The sequence below is a fragment of the Rosa chinensis genome, chromosome 5 (genome assembly GCF_002994745.2).
Source record: "Rosa chinensis cultivar Old Blush chromosome 5, RchiOBHm-V2, whole genome shotgun sequence".
In the NCBI taxonomy this organism is placed as follows: domain Eukaryota; kingdom Viridiplantae; phylum Streptophyta; class Magnoliopsida; order Rosales; family Rosaceae; genus Rosa; species Rosa chinensis.
Window position 1 is genome coordinate 24,008,285 of NC_037092.1, and position 22,320 is coordinate 24,030,604.

General features: G+C 37.6%; 2 protein-coding genes across 3 annotated transcripts in view; one reads left to right on the forward strand and one right to left on the reverse strand.

Annotated features, from left to right (window-relative positions):
* LOC112168386 (gamma-glutamyl hydrolase 2) overlaps positions 1–20,998 on the forward strand; it is a 46,606-nt gene extending 25,608 nt beyond the window's left edge. Inside the window, exons 1-5 of one of the 2 annotated variants that reach the window (XM_024305510.2) lie at positions 19,572–19,670; positions 19,761–19,823; positions 20,283–20,371; positions 20,704–20,796; positions 20,886–20,998. In XM_024305510.2, coding sequence (XP_024161278.1) covers positions 19,572–19,670; positions 19,761–19,823; positions 20,283–20,371; positions 20,704–20,796; positions 20,886–20,940 — 399 coding nt within the window. In that variant the 3' untranslated portion in view covers positions 20,941–20,998. Of the gene's footprint in view, positions 1–19,571; positions 19,671–19,760; positions 19,824–20,282; positions 20,372–20,703; positions 20,797–20,885 lie in introns of those variants that run through there. The other variant, XM_040519528.1, reaches the window with a different exon arrangement.
* LOC112203484 (putative pentatricopeptide repeat-containing protein At3g23330) lies at positions 9,194–18,688 on the reverse strand. Its single transcript, XM_040507157.1, is given in 10 exon segments — positions 9,194–9,426; positions 9,728–9,910; positions 10,036–10,155; positions 10,302–10,383; positions 10,593–10,814; positions 11,144–11,256; positions 11,259–11,810; positions 17,889–18,114; positions 18,116–18,309; positions 18,312–18,688. Coding segments are annotated over 10 exon segments (2,208 nt in total). The 5' UTR covers positions 18,595–18,688.
* Positions 20,999–22,320: the final 1,322 nt, after the last annotated feature.

Here is a 22,320-nt window from a genome sequence, read left to right on the forward strand (position 1 = left end):
ACACATACAATTCATTCATAGTTTATTTGACTTTATGTCAACTCGAACTAGAAGTTTCGAGTAAATTTTCATATGTCGATTGATACATTCTTCTTTATGTCTGCTTAAAGCATTCCACCTTAGAACCTGAAGTTCTAATTGTGCAGACTCGAGCCTTAAGTTTCGAGTGGATATATGGACAATTTATTGAAGAATTTTAATCTCGGTCAACCTCAAACCTGAAGTTTTGAGGGAATTATATTGACACCAATTTAAAAGTAAGCAGATATTTTACTGTTCGTTTATGACGAATGAGTACGAGTATACCCCAAATTTGTGATGGTGGATTTTGTAATTAAAAGAGATCAAAAACTGTAGTTCCTTGATCCTTAATTACATGAGGACTTGAAGTTCCTCAATGATCAAACTAACTAGATGACCATCTAAAGTCCTTCACTCATAAGTTAAGGTCATGAAGTTTGAACTCGACATTTCGAGTATATTATTTTGGCTAGAAGTTCAAAATGCATTTGATGTTAATCTACATCAAACAACAACACAATAATTAAACGTCATGTTTTACCTGTATAACACGGACCAGAAGCTTCGTGTATATCCTATGAGATCCACTGTTCAATTCTTACAAATTGATTTGTGTCATCTTCAAACTTATGTTTTGAGTGATTTTCAGGCAATGCAATTTTATGCATGGTGTCCAGAAAACATTATTAAAGCTTATGCTTATGAGGCTAATATAACAATCATCTCAGATCTTACATATCTGATTGATGGCTCCAGAAGAGCACACATTATTGTCCCTTTGCATTCTGTGCCTCCAATATTACTAGAGATGTATAATCTCCCTGTCTCATAGATCTCATTGTATAGTAAGAAAGCCGATTGACATGGCTATACCATGAAATGCCACCAGAAGTGGATCATGGCAAAAGAAAAATCAGGAGTCAATGTAAATATTGTCCTAACATCCACACATGTGAGGAAATTGTAAATTGGGTGTGTGTCGCCCATGGTACACTATATGGTGGATGATCATCAAGCCACTTTCGAAAGGGCACTGGTCAAATTAAAGTGCATTGACTAGTAAGAACATTGAGATCATCACACATCCCTGATGTCTTTTGCTTACAATAAGCAACTTGAAATCACTATTATGCTACTCCATAGATTTATTGTATCCTTTTGAGTTCCCATTGAAACTCAATGTTTCTTAATCCGATTATCTAGGAACCTAATGTTCCTTAAGAGGTTGTTATAAATTGAAAAAAAAATTGAAACCTGAAGTTTCTTGGATCTCCAATTATATGAGGGCTTGAAGTCCCTCCTCTTTATGACTACACAAATATATACGTGACAGTGAACTTGAGGTTCTCCACGTAATAAAGTTACTCTTTTATTATGGATTGTAGTCTTTAACTCGAAATTTTCGAGTATATCATTTTGGCCAGTAGTTCAAAATGAAGTTGGTCCATTCCAATTATCAGTATTTCACAATTAATGTTTACTGAAGCTAAGGTAACAACTATATCAAGAGTTGTAGATCTTGATCTATGGCTCCAAATGAGCTACTATCATGTTACCAAATTTGAAATATTGTTGCATTATTTGCTTATTATATGGTTGGAGAAGACTTTATGCCATCGGATATATACTGTATCGAATTTTCTGCAGTAAATTAAGGCATATGATGTCATGAACCTGAAGTTCCTTGAACCAAATACACTATTTTGACATGATCGGTTACTTCATCTTTTGTCTACCATGTTGCATGGAATCACTTACAAGTTTGATGATTGCTAATCTTACTCACAAGCAAATTGTTTATTTACATATTTGCGAGTTGTCACTTTAATGAGACAATCCTCCTGCAATGAGGGGGAGAAATATTGTTCCTGAAGAACGATATGAATTGGTGTGAGATATTTATCCACCGTCTCATTTTGACTTTGAGAAATATCAAAACTAGTGAATTGATAAAAGAAAGTGACAAAATTATATGCTAAATGCAAAGGCATCTGCTTGGGTTAAAGTCCTTGAGACCAGCCATATTAATACAAACAATGTAGACTCCATTTGATTTGTAGGATGCAAATGTATCCAATTGACATGGTTCTCCTGAAGAGAATGTCATTAAACAATATCACAGCTCCTAATATGGCTACACATACAGAGGGTGTAAGTACGCCATTCGGAAATGATGTCTTAGTGATACAATAATAAATCAATATGGTTGATGCTAATGGACAAAACATTTTTGACCTAAAACTTGGTTTGGGTTCGCCACCAGCCAATGAACACCTTCACTCCAAAGAAAGTGATAGATTTTTGAATGCATCTTTTGAGCATGGTCATAATAAGACAGTCTTCCCGCTGTTAGGGGGAGGAAAGACTACTATCATTTGAATAACGGCGTGAATTTGCGTGGATTGTATCCACCAGGTCTAAAGTTTTAAATTCCCAAAACAGGGAAGATTATACAAGCCCTATAATGCTCTATATGAGATTATAAGTAAAAAGATCCACATTCGCTACATAATTCATCTATGAGAGATGATTGTCCTAGAAGCGACAATGTATGCCCCAGAAGTGGCATGGGTACCCAATATCAATAAGCTTATTATAGCTAATGCATGCATATAAGAATGTGTGGGATCTATGATTGTTGATCATCGATGATAATTTACATTTGGTAGCTACCAAAAATCTTTAAGGGCTGTATGGACGCTATACCACGTTTCACCATAAATGTCGACAAAGTATATTATTGGCCAAATTGGAAAGAGGCAATTCCAATGAAATTCAATATTTGAAACGTGATGAAATACTTGGACCTCTAACCCTACAAGTTACAAAAGGGTATTTATCAAAAGTGAAGATAAATCACTACGACACAATGTCTATTTATAGAGACATGAGATTATGAATATCTTCCCTTATATGAATGACAATTTTCTATAAGTACAGTGTTACATATAGCTGTTATATTGACGAGAGATTTATGGCACTTTGTCATCGTATATTGTGAAGACACATTGCTAAAAGCAAAATTTTAAAAGCAAAGTGTCATAATAAGTGTATTTCTTATCAAATCCTCAAGGGATTCAAATACATGAATGATTCAAATGCAAGTCCATGAAAGGTTGAAAGAGCCTGAAGCTCACTTATGGAATCAAAGAGTCTAAAGCTAGCTCATATGTACTCATTTCGTTCTAGTCAACGAGATCTAAATTGCCTTAATGAGTACTATGACGAGACTACTATCAAATTTAAATTATGATTATAATGTTGCAACATATTCTAACTTTCACTAAGTTATGAATTATTTAGAGCTCTTGAAGAGCATATATGAGACATATCAATACACAAAGATATTGATGTGTATGGCTAGGCATGCCATAATGATTTTCAATGTTTTAAGCTATACAAAGTTAAATGTGTCAATTTCTTTATATTGTTTAGCTATTACTCAGTGAATGAATTTGAGCATATGAGATTGTTTCTAACCTTATTATATGAGGTAAGACTTATTGAAAATCGTCTAGCTTTGTTGGTATTGCTTAAACTTTGCAGGTATGAAAATTTGTGATGAGCCCCTATATGCAAAGCACACATGGTCTCACTTCAGTGATAGACACATCAAACCACTATACATGGTACATGTAGCTTATTGCATACATAATTAAGGCTTGCAACAATCAGGGGAAGATTCTCATCAGGGGGAGCATCCAGAAGCATGCTACCTAGGACATATGCGCGTTGTGCTCTTTTTGTCCTTCGACCAGGGTTATTTTTGTCACACTGGGTTTTTGTTACCTGGCAAGGTTTTTAACGAGGCAACAATAAGCGCGTCCAATATCATCATTCATTAGTGGACATCCAAGGGGAAGTGTTGTAAATGTTATTATTTATATGGCTGTCCACTTAAATACTAATTAGTTATGTACTTTGATGCAAACCCTACCTCTATATAAAGGAGGCTAATGAGACTGAATGAAAAAACTTCTACTTCCTCCCTACTATTCTCTCTCCATATTCTCTCTACTTTATAACAAGAAAGAATTTGAAGAGAGAAGAGAGATGAGTGTAGAAAATTCAAAAAATGATTCTTTATAATTTTAAAGTTTGTATAAATTAAAAAAGATGATTTTTCTACGGAAAGTTGTGTTATGTGTAATGATATTTTTTATGATAGGTTTCACATATATATAACTCACCCTAAGCATAAAAAAAAAAAAAAAAAAAAAAGAAGAAGAAACTCACCCTAAGCATCCATCGACAATAAATTCTTCATCAATTGAACTCGAACGTACAAAAATAACATGCTCAATTAACTCTGCAGTTTTGTACCACCTCCGCAATCCTAACTAAACTCCGAATAGTTGAAAAGGGTAAAAATTTACATAAAAATCTTCCATGTCTTAATTTACAAGAAATAAATATATTCTTTCCTAATTTAAGTTTCCAGTGATATACTATTAGATTAAGGTATATATAGCCGTATAGTGCTTTATAAATACTAACAGCCCTCCACTTCTATATTCAATTCACATTGACTTTGTTTATTAAGAAAAACATTGGTGTAAAGGAAGATCTTTTTGTAGTTTACTATACGTGGTCAAGTCAGGTACGATCCTATAATCCATTACATGACAGAGTTATTTTTCAGAAATCTGTTTCCATCAAAAGAAATATTAAGGTTTTGAATGTTTTGGTGCATATATATTTTGATCAGTATATTCTTCTTAGGGTTTATATGTTGGTATTTCGATCAGTATATTCTCGCTTAGGGTTTATATATCGTATGCACGGTGTGTGTGTGTGTGTGTTTGTGGATGGGGTTTCAAATATCAAAGACATGCTAAATAAGAATTTTCTTTATGATATATAATTCCTTAATTTATCTAGTAAATAAATAAATAAATTCCGTTAGCTCGTTTTCTTAGCTGAATTTGTGTTTCTCTCTCAAAAAAAAAATATATATATATATATATATATATATACACATATATATATATATACACACACACACACAATATCTTTTTGTTTTGATTTGATATTGGTACGTAAAGCCGAAAAAAAAACACGACACACACAACTTTTTAATTTCTTGCATCAAGTCTTGCTGAAATTTAATAAATATATATAAAAAAAATTATGAGTTTTGCTTGCTATGTTTTATCTTTCCACGTCTTACAGGAGGTTTGCCTTTTGACAGGAATATGGGTTGTAACAGTTCGAAGTACTCTTCAGAGCAAGATAATGCAATGGACTCAGAGAGAAAGGGGACAACCATTGTTGCATGTTTTATTGAGGAAGGCATCGTGTTTGCCGTTGATTCCAGGTCCTCAAATGAAGGGTCTCAAGGGATCAGGGAACGTAATAAAGAATATAAGCCTAAAAGTAAACAATAACTCTTCCATGCATGCATGTTTTGGATATTAACAATGAGTTTACCTATCAATTCTTTTATTTAATATTTCATATTTTCAGTCAGAGACGATACGGATAAAGTGTTTCGTATGTCTTCCAACATAGTTGCCGTAATGGCAGGAGAAGCTCGAGCTGGCAGAGAGATGTGCAACTCGGTGAAACGTAAATGCTCACGATTTTTAAAATCCAACGGCGTGCTTTCAGTTTCATTTGTATACAAAGAGATGATTAAATATTTAGAAGATCTCGATGACGAGAATAAAGAATTTGGGACCATCATTGCTGGATGGGATGAAACAGAGGTAATGAATATCGTCTCACTTAGAACTTCTCATTTATTCATATTCATGAAATAGATCACTTAGCTAAGCTTCTGTAACTTTGTTTGGTACTTTGGTTGCAGGGTTTTCAAGTTTGTCGTATTTTCATATCTGACAACCAAATTGTGAAAAACAGAAATTGTCGCTATGCGTCACTCGGATCTGGTCAACAATATGCTAATGATGTTATGGCACCTTGGTATGTGCTTCTTCACACCCTTGTGCACTCGTTATTAATTAATTAATTAATTTATTTTACATAAGTATAACAACTGCATAATTTGAGTTTCACATACTCGATTAACATGCATGATCTGCTAGGTATTCCTATAACATGACCGTTGAAGATGCAGCTGAGTTGGTCCTAAAGTCTTTATTTTTTGCAACCTTGTACGATAAGTACACTGGCGGAACTTTAAATGGTAACATTTCAATCTCTAAATCTATCTTCTCATTTTAGCTGTTAAGAAATTAAAGATATCAATTATTTGTTCCCATGTAAAACTTTCTATTTAATCCTCACTAACACTGTGGAGATCACGGGTTCAAATCTCACTGATATCAGGGATGGGGTGGGTGGGGAGTTACATTGTCGTCCATAATAAAAAAATATAAAATAAAATAAAATAAAAACTTTCTATATAATTCTCACTTATCTTTTATGTTTCAATCCAGTTTATCACTTGGACAAAAAGGATTATCATAAGAAATCTAGTCATAGTTCTTTGGAAGCGTATTGTAAATTTTACGACCTTTGCAATGAGAAAGATACACTTTTTTTGGTTTGTTCTTCGACGCATCAGCCTTTTACTGCCGATGATCTCATGACTTCCTTCTTCAGGTACATATAAATTAACATTTTCCCTCTTTAATGTAATCGAGGAAAAAAAAAAAACATTTTCCTCTTTGCATATATTAATATATGATTAATTTACTTCACAGTAATTATCGGTTACAATTTTGACAGAAAATATGGAATAATGGCGATGTCAGGCCATCGTGTAGGCCATTATGTATCAAAGAAATTGAAGGAAGGCGTCGCCCTCTTCTTCCATCGTCTTGTGTTCGGAGAGTGTGAAGCTTCAGAAGTATATAACAAAATTATGGCGGAAAATGGTCATAAATCACGTCCTTGTGACTTATCTATTCCCCAGATATATAAGATGTTCGACTACCGAGTGGAGTTGAATACTAAAGTCGATGCTCGAGAGGTAAAGGTGCCAGTTTATGTGAGTCGGAGCTCAAAGGAATTGTTGCTCGGAATGTCGTCAGAGTTGAAAGTATAACTAGAGGGATCTCATAGAGAATCAACTTGCATGCGGGACAGTTATGAACTTATCGAAGATAAAATGCGCTTAGCCTTGCCATTTAAAATTTTGATACTACTTTTTTCCTTTCGTTATTTTAAGAGAGAATTTTTATAGTTCTAATTTTAAGAGCTAGCTTCAGTTGGTTGGAGCGTACATTCAATCATTACATTGTTCAAGTTTAATTTAAGGATAAATTTCTTCTATGGTATCGATCTGAGGTATAGTCAATTGAACACTTTGATATTTAGTCTTCAAAAGAGGACAATTTGATACCTAAACTAGGCTACGTTTGATATTTTGGTACTTCTATTAATTTTTTCTGTTAAATATAAGGATACAATTGACATTTAGAATATATGTACAATCAAAGATGGTACGGTCATGATGATGGAGTGGTGGTGATAGGCCTACCCTTAAAAAAATTTCTAATCCTAATCCTAATATGTTTAGATATAGATCCTACCTTCAATTAGGATTAGAAGAAAATTCTAGTTAAGATATACTGTGCTTATTGATGCAGCACTCAATCTAAACGCATGGGTTGTCGGAGAGGAGCACAAATGGAGAAGCCAATGCATGGATCAGCAATCGTGCCTTACCTTCCACTCGATGTAATCACCGAAATACTTGCAAAACTTTCTGTCAAATCCTTGTTGCAATTTAGAGTTGTGTGCAAGTCATGGTGCTCCTTAATCTCAAGTCATCAATTTGTCAAAAAGTATTTGTCACAAGTCACCACCAGTCCTTCAAGACTAATCATGAATCCTTTTGGCTTGGTTAACGACTTGACTTTCTACCATCTTCATGATTCCATAGTAGTCTGTGAAAGTTCAATCGATTTCCGGATCGAAGAATCTGAGTACTGTGTCATGGGTTCTTGTGACGGTTTAGTATGTGTAAAAGAATGTCACCATGGTATGATCTTCCTCTGGAATCCAAGTACAAGATGCGCCAAAATATTACCTTGTACTTCCGAAGTACAAGGGAAAGTGTATGAACTTGGATGGAAGTATGGATTCGGTCACGACTGCAATAGTGACGACTACAAGGTGCTAACATTGAGTCCTGAAGAAAATACTCTTGATAAGATGGAGTACTTTAGTTATAAATCCATGATGTACACATTAGGAACAGACTCTTGCAGGAGGATTCGGGATTCAGCACTTGGTTGTGTGTTTATCGACAAGTCTGCTACTTTTGTAAGTGGAGCTCTACATTGGATGGCGGATCAAGAACCAAGTTTTACTAGGGTAATTATTTCTCTTGATTTAACAAGTGAGACTAGGGTAATTATTTCTGTTGATTTAACAAGTCTCATAGAAGTGCCACAACCTGATTATGAGTATTCTTCTGAACTTGCTGAAGTGGGGGCTTCAAGAGTCTTGGACCAAATCGATCAAAATCCCATTTATGTGGGAAAATAAATATTTTCTTGGCTGCTTAAAACCGCTGACATGGTTTATCGAGAACGGGGAAATCTATAGTGGGAATGTGGCTTCCTACAATGCAAACAGAAACTAAATTAGGTATCTTTCAACAAAAAATGATGATTATTTATATCGCACCCCTGAATATGCCTTTTATGTAGAGAGCCTAGTCTCACCCAATGCTTACAGTGGAGACAACGAGATTAGTCATCTCAATATCAATATCGTACAAGAAAAAAGAGTGGTGATAAATGCATGCGGAGCAACAGAAAACTGCTTCACCATCATGCATTCAGCAGTACTGCTAAGCCAGGAAGCCAGGAAGGTTAGTGGTTGAACTGAACTAATGTGTCAGGCTTAGCGGGGGTATAATCCATTATCACAACTGGACGATGATGATGGCAGGCAGCAGATTTCGTGGTACCAGCCACATAAACCAAGGAATACGCAGCAAATTTCATGATGATGATGATAAACCAATACGTACTAATCAATGAATACAATAAAGATTCCTAATTCTCAACAGTCAGGAAAGGGATAAAAGAAGTCTTGCTCAGTATATGCAGCTAATTAGTTCAAACACAATTTGCTAATGTACTTGGTCTGAATCTCGCTCATGAAAGTCTATGCAATTTACTAACTGCAATTAGATTCCTGCAATTGAAGTCGCCCATTTAAATCATCCCCAAGTTTTTCCAACTTCTCCTCTCTAACTCTGTTCTATCCTTGAATTCTCAAATCTGTCATTAGGAATAAGCAGGATCTTTCCGAAATGCTTGCCACTCTCCATGAGCCGGTGAGCCTCTGCTGCTTTAGCGAATGGAAAACGATGATGCACAACAGGTTTTACCTTACCAACTTCTATTAATGGCCACACATGCTTCTGTACCTCCTCGACAACTTTTGCTCTCTCTTCTAGCTTTCTAAACCGAAAGCCAGCCACTGCAGGCAGAGACACCATATGAGATAAATTTTAACTAATACTGAGAAAAATCAGAAAGTGTTTTTCTGATTTGGGGGGAATTTTAGCACTACCCTTTTGACAATTTAATGTAATGAATGTTTTTTTTTTGGAAAAAGAATGGGGTTCAATTTCGGTTTTGGTATTATTAATGCAGAAGGTAACTCAACAAATAATTGCAAAACTAGATGTCCGATTTCATGATAAACTGGCAGAGATCACTAAATTTACAGGAAAAAAGAAGAAGAGAAAACTCTAACCAAGTATATTCTAGTCCAGTACCTCCTATGTTGAAGTTCGCCTGAAGCTCAGAATTAACATTTTTTGCCTGTGGAGTGCTAGCACGAGTATCTTTTGGTAGCATCCAACAACCATTCATCTTAATAACCATCCCACCTTGCTTAACACAGGCATGGTTCCGCGGCATATATTCAATCGGGAGGCTACTCAAGACGACATCAACACCTGCCATTAGGCATACATCAATATGATTTCTCATCCACAACAGTAAATAAAACCAACAATAGAAGGCATATATAGTATCGTTCTTATTGAGGTTATTACTGAGGTGTTGGTAAGAGAAAGCAAACCTTTGTTGGCAACTGTTTCTCTATTTACCCGTTCAATAAAGTCATCTTCCTTGTCCTTGTAATTGAAACTGATGCATGCATCAGCTCCAATTGTCTTACAATACTCTAACTTGTCACTACCTTATTGTCATGATTTATATCCTTAAGTACGTATATGAAAAATAATTTTGAGCTAGCTAATTCGTAAATTAAAAACTTAGAATTACCTGCTGTGATGAAAAATAATTTTGAGCTAGCTGATTCGTAAATGAAAAACTTAGAATTACCTGCTGTGACAATCACCTTTACACCCCGGGCTTTTGCTAACTGTATTGCAAATGAACCAATTCCCCCGGATCCCCCATGAACCTGAAATTTGACACTAGTTCAGGGATATATGAAAGCTTAGCATAAATAAGAGGAGTCGTACCATGGAGAAGATTTACCGTCGTAAACAGTCTCAGAGATATATTTATTTAATCCCCTTTTGGGTAAATAATCTTTAATTTGTTATAACTTAATTAGCAAAAGTGTAAATATTCCAAATCACTTCAGATTGGTGGACTTGGGGAAGTTACCAATATAGTTTCACCGGCAATTAGCCGACTGTTCCTACCAGCAGGTAACCAATATTCAGAAGATGGCATGTCTTCAGTAAAAAGTGCGGCCCAAACACTACAAGCCACCTGAGGGAAACTAGCAGCCTCCTCCACAGAAATGCTTTTGGGGATAGGAAATACTAATCCTTCTTGAACAGCTGCCATCTCAGCGTATCCTCCTCCACTAAGAACAGCACACACCTAGATAACAAAAATTAGTACAGTTAAAAGTATTTGACATGCATTACAAATGCTCCAGTTCTTGGCAATCCTTCATGGGAAGAGAGCTCAAAGAGAGCTGGCACTAACACCCTAGAGAATGCTCACCACACCCAAAAATCAATTTTCTTTTGTCATGGGGCTCATTCATGAAGTTCTATAACATTAGCATATAAAATTATAATGATATATATAAATATATGAGACCATCAAACAAGAAGTTCGATTCTAATAACTATGAGCTCGATCAGCCAAGTACTGCAGCCACAAGAGACAATCTCTCACCATTAGTCTCCACATGAACACTCCACCCTTGAAATGGTGAAACCAGATATTATCTCTGACAGTCTTCCGACAATCTTGGATATAAGTTTCGTTGCTGTGTGGCAATCCATACATACCCAAAGGTTTCTTGTTACTCGGTCCCAGCAGGAGTGCTGATGATGCCAAATGCCATGGCAAGCCTCTCACTGTGGTGACACAACAGGTACTTCTTTTGCTCCTCTTCAACATCTTGGAGCACCTCATTTGTGTTTGGCACATACCCTTCTCGCTCCATCTGCTCCAAGAGAACTTCCAGAGCCTTGATTATCTCAATACAATATGGTTGGGATTCATCTCCCACTACAAAAGCATGAACCTTGTTTTTAACTTCAATCCAGCTGCAGGGTGGCCTTTTTTTCATGCCCTTATTTCTCATCAAGATTCTCATTTCTGCTACTTCTCTTCATTTCTTAGCAGCAGAATATATATTTGACAAAAGCACATAAGATCCACTGTTCTCAGGATCAACAACAAATATTTTTTCAGCAACCTTTTCTGCCAATTCAACATTCTTGTGAACTCCACAAGCAGCCAACAATGTTGACCATACACTTCCTGTTGGTTCTATATGCATGCTAGAGATAAAGCGATAAGCTTTGTCCAACCTTCCAGCTCTACCAAGAAGGTCTGCAACAGCAGCATAGTGCTCTATACCTAGAGCAATCCTATATTTTTTGGTCATACTATTATAATACTTCCAAGCTTCGTCTACCAATCCAGCATGGCTACACGCAGTCAATGCAGCCATGAAAGCAACATAAGTAGGCTTTATTGCCTCTCCTATTAAAGGAAAGGATCCTAACTGATTAGGAGTGATCAACATCTTCACTCCTAACTTGAGGGGGAGTATTAAAGGAAAGGATTCTAACTGATACGTAATTATCTTGCATTGAGTAGATATCCTCATGTAATCTTCTGTAGTTATTATTCTTGTTTTGTTTACCTAGAATAGCTCCTACATCAGCTCCTAGATGTGAGGACAGTAGTTGTACATATATGGCTTGTAACCTTGTTCTTGAGATATACAGAAATATTCATAATCACAAATCTCTTTATGGTATCAGAGCATCGCTCTTGAGACCTTAAGAAGATAATGTAAGCTATGACATGGCTTACATATGGAACTGGACATTGCTTAGTTCATACACTGATATGCAAGTGTACATATATTCATATAAATATGGAATTTGATCAGAGTTTAAACAATAGGTGTATAAGCTGTCAATTAATCTTGACTTATGGATAAGCTTATATATATTATTTTGAATTCAAAATAGAAATACAGTTGCAGAGCAGTTAAATAGGCAGTTAAGCAATGAAATCAGTTTCTTTATGGATGAAACTGATTTGCTGCATTGCTATATGTATATGTCAGATTGGTCCCTTCTGATGCACGAGTTGTTCTTGTTGTTAGTCCCATATACTAAAAGAACATAAGAGTGAAATCAGGAGAAGGCTATCATGGACAGTGGGAGTGCATCGAGTAAGTTTTCTGGGTTCATAATCTTGTGTTCTTGTTTTTGCAGGTTCAGGATTGATATCTTCTTTTCAATCCCTATTTCAAACTTACACGTTCAGTGTTAGAGTTTGAATGGAAATCAGTTTCCATTGAAGAGGATTAGATCTGTCTCAAAGGGATCCGTTAAGGATTTTCTTCCTCACTTGGATCCATCTTAAGGGGATATTACCTCTCCAAGATCTGTCTAGAGGAGATTTCACCTCACTTGAATCTTCCTCAAGGAGATTTCTTCTCACTTGGATTTAACTCAAGGAGGTTTCCAAACACTGTTGGAACATAATTCAGTTTTTGAACATACATGATTTGATCTAGTATAGGTTCTAAATTATATGTTTGTGATTGCTTAAGCATACTGTTTCTAACAGATAATACACCATTACCCCATGGCCGGTGACGAAGAACGCTCGATCATCAAACAAGACAAGGGTTCGAACACTTCCTGGACCGCAGAACCATGGGAGAATTCCAATCACCCGCTCTTTCTCCATCATTCGGATCAACCAGGGGCAGTTCTTGTCTCACAACCGTTGATGGAAGATAACTACACAACGTTGGCACAATCAATGAACATGGCGCTCACCATCAAGAACAAGAAAGGGTTCATTGACGGAACCTTGAAAAGTCAGGTGCACAACGCCGATGAACAGAACCAATGGGATCGATGTAACACTCTTGTCAAGACTTGGCTTCTGGCAACCATGTCAAAGGAGAATCAAAGCAGTGTGGTTCACTGCAAGGAAGCTCAAGGTATGTGGCTAGAATTGCAAGAGAGATTCTCTCAAACTAATACAGTTTTGTTGTTCAATATAGAGAATGCTATACATGGATGTGAACAAGGATCAAGCTCTGTCAATTCCTTCTACACGAAACTTAAAGGTCTATGGGATGAAAAGGATGTCCTTTGTTCCTTTCCTCCTTGTTCCTGTGAGGCTGCAACAGAGGTCAAGACTTTCATTGAAACCCAAAAGACCATGAAGTTCCTTATGGGGCTAAATGATACTTTTGCACAAACCCGCAGCACCATCATAGGAATGGATCCTCTCCCAAACCTCAACAAAGCTTATGCAATGGTGTTACGTCAAGAGAAGCAAGCGGAAACCATCGCTAACAAGTCCACGATTTCGTCAGAGTCCTCTGCCTTTGTGGTCAAGCGAGTGAACAAAGGCTACAGTCCTAAAGAAGGAGAGAACCGTACCTTCAATCCTAGTGCGGGACCGTCAAAATTCTGTGAGAAGTGTGGAATGAATAATCACACTGCGCAGTATTGCAGGGCACATCTGAAATGCACATATTGTGAGGGCAAAGGGCACACCTATGCATATTGCCGCAAGAAGAAGAATGATAATGCTCTGGCTGCGGGTGGACAAATCCGGTCCAAGGCAAATCATGTCGAGACACAGAAGGATGACAAGGAAGCTGCCTCTGTCAATTTTCCATTCATAAGAGAAGAGTGTCAACATCTTCTCAACCAACTCATAACTCAAACAAAACCTGCATCTGCCAATTTGGTTGGTAACATCCCAAACTATGAGGAACTCTCAGGTAACGTCCAACATCTTGAACAACACAATAAAGAGCCAATTTGGATCCTTGATAGTGGGGCTAGTGATCACATTGTTTGCAGCCCTAGTTTGCTCACCTCATTTCAATCAGTGTCTAATCGAAGAGTTAAACTCCCTGATGGAACCATAATGCATGTTACTCATATTGGCACCGTTGTTTTCTCTCCTCATTTTGTCCTTCATAATGTCCTTTGTGTTCCCCTCTTTTATCTTAATCTGATTTCATTAGGCAAGCTAGCATTCGACTCTTTCTATATTACCATTTTTCTCATACAAGTCTGTTTCATACAGGACCTATGATCGGGGAGGATGATTGGGATGGGAACTGAGCAGGAGGGACTTTACCTCCTCAATCTGCAATGGGAAGGAACATGCAATGTGGTTCATGCGAGCTCGGACACCCTGTGGCATCAACGGCTAGGCCACCCTTCGACTAAAGTTTTTTCATTATTTCCTTTTCTTACAAATAAAGCTTGTGATTCAAACTCTTGTTCTATTTGCCCTTTAGCCAAACTTACTCGACAACCCTTTCCATGGAGTGTTACTCGTAGAGCCTCTTGCTTTGATTTAATTCATGTTGATATTTGAGGTGGTTATCGTGTTCCAACTTATTCAGGTGCAAAGTATTTTTTGACAATTGTTGATGACCATTCTCGTAGCACTTGGGTGTATTTGATGGCACAAAAATCGGAAGCACGCACCTTGCTCATCCATTTCATTCATTTAGCCAAAACCCAATTTGGTAAAGTTGTTAAGGTTGTTAGAAGTGATAATGGTCCAGAATTCACCATTCCTGATTTTTTTATTCTTCTCAAAGTATCATCCACCAAACTAGTTGCGTCAACACACCCCAACAAAATGGTGTGGCTGAACGCAAACACCGACATCTATTAAATGTTGCTAGGGCTCTTCTTTTTCAAGCACATTTGCCAAAATCTTTTTGGGGGGATGCGATACTCACTGCAACTTACTTGATCAATCGGACACCTACCCCAAATCTTCAAGGGAAAACACCATTTGAAAAGCTTTTTAACCAAGAGCCTCCTTATTCACATTTAAAGGTCTTTGGCTGTAAATGCTTTGTGTCCACCCATCCTACACGTCCTTCCAAATTTGATCCAAGGTCGACTGAATGTGTTTTTGTTGGCTATCCAAATGGGAAAAAGGGGTACAAGGTGTATGATTTGACAACCAAGAAATCCCTAGTTTCAAGGGATGTGTTTTTCGTTGAACAAGAATTTCCTTTCCAAATAAATTCTGTTTCCCCTTCTTCACCTCGTCACACCTTGTTTCCTTCTTTGACTCCTTCTCCCCATTATGACGTCTTTTATAATCCAACTCCTATAATCTCTCCTTCGAATCCTCCACACGAGATTTTGGATGATGCTGCTCCTCCAAGTCCTCCACGTTCTCCAAGTTCTGCCGCACATGCTCCTCTCTCTCCAAATCCCACACCTTCCGCTGACAATATTTTTCTCTCTTCTCTTCCCACAAACATCACCGATCATGTCTCTTCTGCTCCTTCTCTCTCGGACAACAGTCCATCACCTATAACCTTGGCTGCACCACCTCTTCGCAGGTCAACTCGTGCCACCAAAATCCCCACTGCATTGCAGGACTTCCATGTTGAGGCGGCTCTTCCCTCACCTCCCTCTCAGTCATCTTCTTTGGATGAGGTTCATTCTCCTAGCACGGCTCATAGTATATCCCAGGTTCTTTCTTATGCCCACCTTTCTTATTCTCACAGAGCCTTTGCTATTAACCTTTCTCTGCAAAGAGAACCCACTTCGTTTTCTCAGGCAGTTAAAGATCCTAAATGGAGAGAGGCCATGCCACTTGAGATTCAAGCGCTACAAGCCAATCATACGTGGAGTCTAGTTTCCCCTCCAGCTCACAAACAACCAATAGGTTGTAAATGGGTGTACAAGATCAAGTATCACTCTGATGGCACCATTGAACGATATAAAGCGCGGTTAGTTGCAAAAGGATATAGTCAAGTCAAAGGTCTTGATTACCGAGAAACGTTTTCCCCGGTTGCCAAACTCACCATAGTTCTGCTATTACTCAGTCTTGCAGCTCAACAGAATTGGCATCTCCACCAATTAGACGTGAACAATGCGTTCCTTAATGGGGATCTTCATGAGGATGTGTATATGCAACTTCCTCCTGGTTTCGAACGAAAGGGGGAGTACAAAGTTTGTAAGTTACACAAGTCGTTATACGAATTGAAGTAAGCCTCTAGACAATGGTTTTTGAAACTCTCCTCAGCTCTCCAGTCCGCTAGATTTCGACAATCGTGGTCTGACTATTCCTTGTTCATCCGAAACCATCAAGGTATCTTTACAGCTCTGTTGGTTTATGTAGATGATGTGATTCTAGCAGGCAATAGTCTAGATGACATTACAAGAACCAAGGATTTTCTATCAAGTCATTTTAAATTAAAAGATATGGGGCAACTGAAGTACTTCCTCGGATTGGAAGTAGCGAGGTCTAAACAAGGCATTGTGTTAAGTCAAAGAAAATATGCACTGGAGATACTTGAAGACACAGGCTTTCTTGGCTCAAAACCATCAAAGTTTCCGATTGATCAGAATAATGTTCTCACGAAGGCAGAAGGGAAGTTGATAGAAGATGCATCTCAGTATAGGAGGCTTGTTGGACGCCTTATCTATCTTAGCATCACACGGCCAGATCTTGTGTACGCAGTCCATATTCTCAGTCAATTCATGGACAAGCCAAGACAACCTCATTTGGACGCAGCATACAAGGTGTTGAGATATCTCAAGCAAACCCCGGGTCAGGGAATTTTTCTACCTTCTAAAGGAACTTTGGAATTAAAGGCATATTGCGATGCGGATTGGGCGCGTTGCAAGGACACAAGGAGGTCGACAACAGGCTATTGCATTTTTCTTGGAGATGCTCCTATTTCGTGGAAGACAAAGAAGCAAACAACGGTTTCGCGTTCAAGTGCGGAAGCCGAGTACCGGTCTATGGCCACCACTTGTTGTGAGATTACTTGGTTGTTATATCTCCTGAATGATCTGAATGTCAAACAGGTGCAACCGGTCAAGCTGTTTTGCGATAACAAGGCAGCCATACACATAACATCTAACCCTGTGTTTCATGAAAGGACCAAACACATCGAGATCGACTGTCATGTTGTACGAGAGAAGGTACAAAGAGGATTGGTTCGAACAATACATGTCAAGACGAAGGAGCAACCGGCAGATATCTTCACCAAGCCTCTCAGCTTGAATCAATTCACTGCGTTGATGCGCAAGTTAGGAGTGATCAACATCTACACTCCTAACTTGAGGGGGATCGAGTATTAAAGGAAAGGATCCTAACTGATTAGGAGTGATCAACATCTTCACTCCGGGGGAGTATTAAAGGAAAGGATTCTAACTGATACGTAATTATCTTGCATTGAGTATATATCCTCATGTAATCTTCTGTAGTTAATTATTATTCTTGTTTTGTTTACCTAGAATAGCTCCTACATCAGCTCCTAGATGTGAGGACAGTAGTTGTACATATATGGCTTGTAACCTCGTTCTTGAGATATACAGAAATATTCATAATCACAAATCTCTTTATCTCCCTTCGTTTGCTCAAATAAGGAAATGGCATCATAGGCATAGTGCTCTATACCTAGAGCAATCCTATATTTTTTGGTCATACTATTATAATACTTCCAAGCTTCGTCTACCAATCCAGCATGGCTACACGCAGTCAATGCAGCCATGAAAGCAACATAAGTAGGCTTTATTGCCTCTCCCTTCGTCTGCTCAAATAAGGAAATGGCATCATATGCATGACCCTGCAATGCACATCCCATAGTCATGGCTGTCCATGACACCATATATATCACGTTGCTCCCTTTTGTCAAAAATCTACATCGCCATCTTAATGTTACCACATTTGGCATACATGTTCACTAGTGAGCTTACTACGTAGATATTATCCTCAAATCCTCGCCGAATTACGTATCCATGGAGCTGCTTCCCCAGATGTAGAGTGGTCAAGTGGGCACAAGCTTGAAAAGGAGACATCTGTTGGCTTAGTTTTAGCCATCAAACATACCATTCTTCACACATCCTCCAAAAATCGAGTTCCACGAAATGGAATCACGCCGACATAGCAGGCTGAACACTTTCAGAGAGTCCTCTGTATGGGTAGAGTTTCCACACATGTCAATCAAGCTACTGACATGTCTTACGGCATACAAATGAATCTCCTTTCCCTTAATATCTACATACTCTGCAAAAACCGGAAGAACACTAGACAAAGTAAAAGAATCAGGCTTCAAGTTGGCATTCCCCATCTCTTTCAACCTTGCTAAAGCTTGTTCATACATCCCCTGCAATCACGTATGCCAGGACAAGGCATCATGTCGAAGACCTTTCCTACACTATCCATTTTAATAACTCTTTCGCCTTCCTTTTGCTTATAAAATCTATCAATGGACCCATTAAATTGATCGTCTACTTCCCTATCCTATACGTATCCATTTGAGGAAATTCATTTGAACCTGATTTTCACAGCCTAATTAAAGAACGCGAATATTTTGAAAACTGGATATTGGGTATATAGGGGATAACTAGCAAATAGTAGCAACAATGCCGACACGTGTAAACAATCCCAGCCAACAGAAAATCAAAGGTGTATTGGTGTAATATCAGGATAAAATTGATACTTAAATGTAAGTGTCAAAAATTGCGAATATTGTGTAATGAGCAATTTATGAGGTAGTAGTAGTCCCAATAACATGTTTTACTTGAGAGATCAGATTGTACACTAATCACACAGCATTGATAATTAAGCAGCGAGCTTAAGCAAATTAAATGTCTGACGAACTGGAGCATATAAAATAATTCCTAATATGTAGCCTATGGGTTACTACGTACCTCCTGGGAGGTTAAATGAACTCATGGTTAGCTAATCAAAATCTGTCTTACAATTACCACAACAGAAAAAAATAAAAAAAATCCTTTTTCTTATTTACGACTAGAACTAATTTTCTTACACCGTACCATTTCCTTTGCGGCTCTGCAAGCAAACAAACCTCAAGACAAACAATTTCTGAATTGAAAATTACCTCTTGGCCGACTTTCCATCGTTGGACGTCTTTCCCGACTTTCACGATCGTTCCGGCACATTCCAGACCTAGGTACTCCCTTTGCATCGGCGGCAAAGACCTCGTCCTCGCAGTAAGGTCAGGCTCATTCAGGGCGGTGGCTGCCACTTTGGTTTTGGTCCCACTTTAATCTAAATGATTATGATTACAAAGCAAACTATTGGTTTTCTAAAGTAACCCGAGTTTACAATGATTCAATGCAACAGTATGGTATCTCACCAGAGACGTTGGAAGAGAGCCAAGATCTATCAAGTTTTTTTAAGATCTTGACAACCAGTACTGATAAAAATGATAAGGTAGTGGATCTTGTTACATGTTTTCCAAAATCAATTCCAAAATTTCCTTTTTCCCGTGAAGAATTCTAATTCTTGTAGCATTAATACCAGGTCTATGTCTCCACAGTACATGCATACCACTATCCTGTGACTGCCTTCCAATGGCATCCGGAGGTATTATTATAATGTTGTTAAGTCTTTTGATTGTATGTGACTATTAATTTATTTAAGTCTGCCATAGCAGCAATAGCACAACAAAACACTGTTTACAAGTGGAAACATGTTGAGGTTCTTATTTCTCTTAGTGTCTTCATGGATATCTAACATGTGTTATTGTGGAATTTAACACAAAATAACATTTTTCTTTCCCCCTTCAAACAATTGCAATATGGCTACATTTGTATTCTTAGAATTTGTTCAAATAACTATTTCCGTAAAGCCAGTAAAGTTTTGCATTGTAACATAAATAATTGGATGAACCCTGCAGATTAAGTGAAGAATAGTAGATTAAGAAAATGAATAGACTACTGAATAGTCATTGTATTCTTCCCCCTCTGTTCTTGTCTCATATATTTTGGTTATTTACATATTGGACTGTTTCCAATACATCTGTTAATTTCATATATGATGCAGAAAACTGCTTTTGAATGGGGGTTACCGATGATTCCACACTCAGAAGATGCCATTCACGTGACTCAGCACATCGCAAACTTTTTGATCAGGTTAGGGCTTATGCTGTATCCTCCTTATGTTCTCCTTTGAGTGAATTACTATGTTAAACCTCGATATGTTGTGTACAACTCTCTTCAGGAAGGAAGAGGCCATGCAACAATTATCGGACAATGTTGAAATTTAGGTTTAGAACTGTACAAATGCATTATTAGTTTTTTCATTATTCAAGGTGTCAAATTTCAGAATACACGTAGAGCTGAAAAACTCATGGGATTCCGAACATAAGTTAGATTCAGTATCTTACCGAAACAACAGTTACCAGGTTTATCCAACCAGAATGATAGAAAAGCCAAAACTAATGGCAATTGAATTTTTGATGCAGCGAGGCAAGGAAGTCATTAAACAGGCCACCTATTCAGGATGTCCTCGACAATCTCATCTACAATTACAGTCCAACATTTTGTGGGAAGGCAGGGTAAGCCAAAAGTGCCCTTGAAACTGCATTACTATTTTCTTTATTTGAGTTTATTAACTTCTAATTTTTCATATGCTTTCTGATTGTAGGAAGGGATACGATGAAGTTTACATCTTTAAACAACCTTCACTCGCACATTTGTAAATCGAAGTGTACGTGCAAATTTGTAATAATGGACAAGTGAAAATATGTAATGAGCATTTCAACTCCAAACATTTGTATTTATAAGGCAGTAGACCTCTCATTAGTCATTTGCTTTGATTATTGTACACTCGAACATTATTACACTTGAAGCTCAATTGGGCCCAGCGACTCTTACCTATTAGCGGCTTGCTCTTCACAAAATTCTTATGTGCATGGTCAAATGGCTTGTAATGGTTCAAGTAGCGCAATGCTTCGAAGTCATAAGCCACCCATTATCTTATGATCTTATGGAAAATCACAAATTTGCGTGGCACAATTTGAGTATGCCGGAGCATCTTCGATGGTTGAACATTTAGGTTTATAGGTGCTTTGGTTTATATATTCTACAAAACTTTAAAGATTTTATATTTTGCTGGATGACTCAGTCCCTCTGTTATGCTAATTTGTAGTAATATATACTCTTGCTTAATTTTAGTATAGTATATAAAAATTATGCACCTATGCAATTATACATGTGATAACTATTCGCTATGCTTCTCCAGGTTCTGCGGCATTCTCAATTCCTTTGTTTTGCGTAATGTAGAGGGAACACCATTGAGCACTGCAGGTCCACAACTGAAGACCAAATTAGCTTCAGAGCCATCAAAAATTAATTTAGCTCATCAAGATAGTGTGATTTTAAAACAGCAACAGAATAAAGGAGAACAATCTAGTCCGAAAGTTGGTTTGCCGGCTCCCAATGTGGTAAAAGATGTCAAAAGTGAAAGCAATGGCATAGGAGTTACTCATCAGCCTAACAAACATCCTGCAGACAAAGAGAAAGTTGCTCCTCTTCCTGCTAACAAAAAGAAGGTCCAGAGTGATAAAAGCTCTTCTGCTTCTGGAGGTTCATTGGCAAATTTGTGGGGTCGTGCATCTGTGAAATCCAAGTCAAATTCTACAGCCGAAAATAGTAATTTGATTCCTACGCATACTGGTAGGTTTCACTAGTTTACCAAGTTTTAATATTTCATTCTTTTATCTTCTTTAACATTGATAGAAGCTTCTCTCTCTCTCTCTCTCTCTCTCTCTCTCTATTATTCTTTTGTAAGATGCTCACGATTTGTAGCACTAGCTAAGTTACTTCTTTATATCCTTCCTTCTTCAGGAGCAAGTGCAGAGGCTCAAATTTGTGCTAGAGAAGCAGAAGCTGGTGTCATCAGCGACGATGATGATCAAGATGTTAATTTTAAGAGAGCTTCCGGTTCTGAAGTCACTAGGAAACGGAGGGTTGTCTTTGATTTCTCCGATGAAGACGAATGTGAAGATGCAGTCAATTTAGCATCACCAGAGTATCCAAAAGGAAAATCATGTCAAGAGCTCAAAGAAAGTAGCAAAACT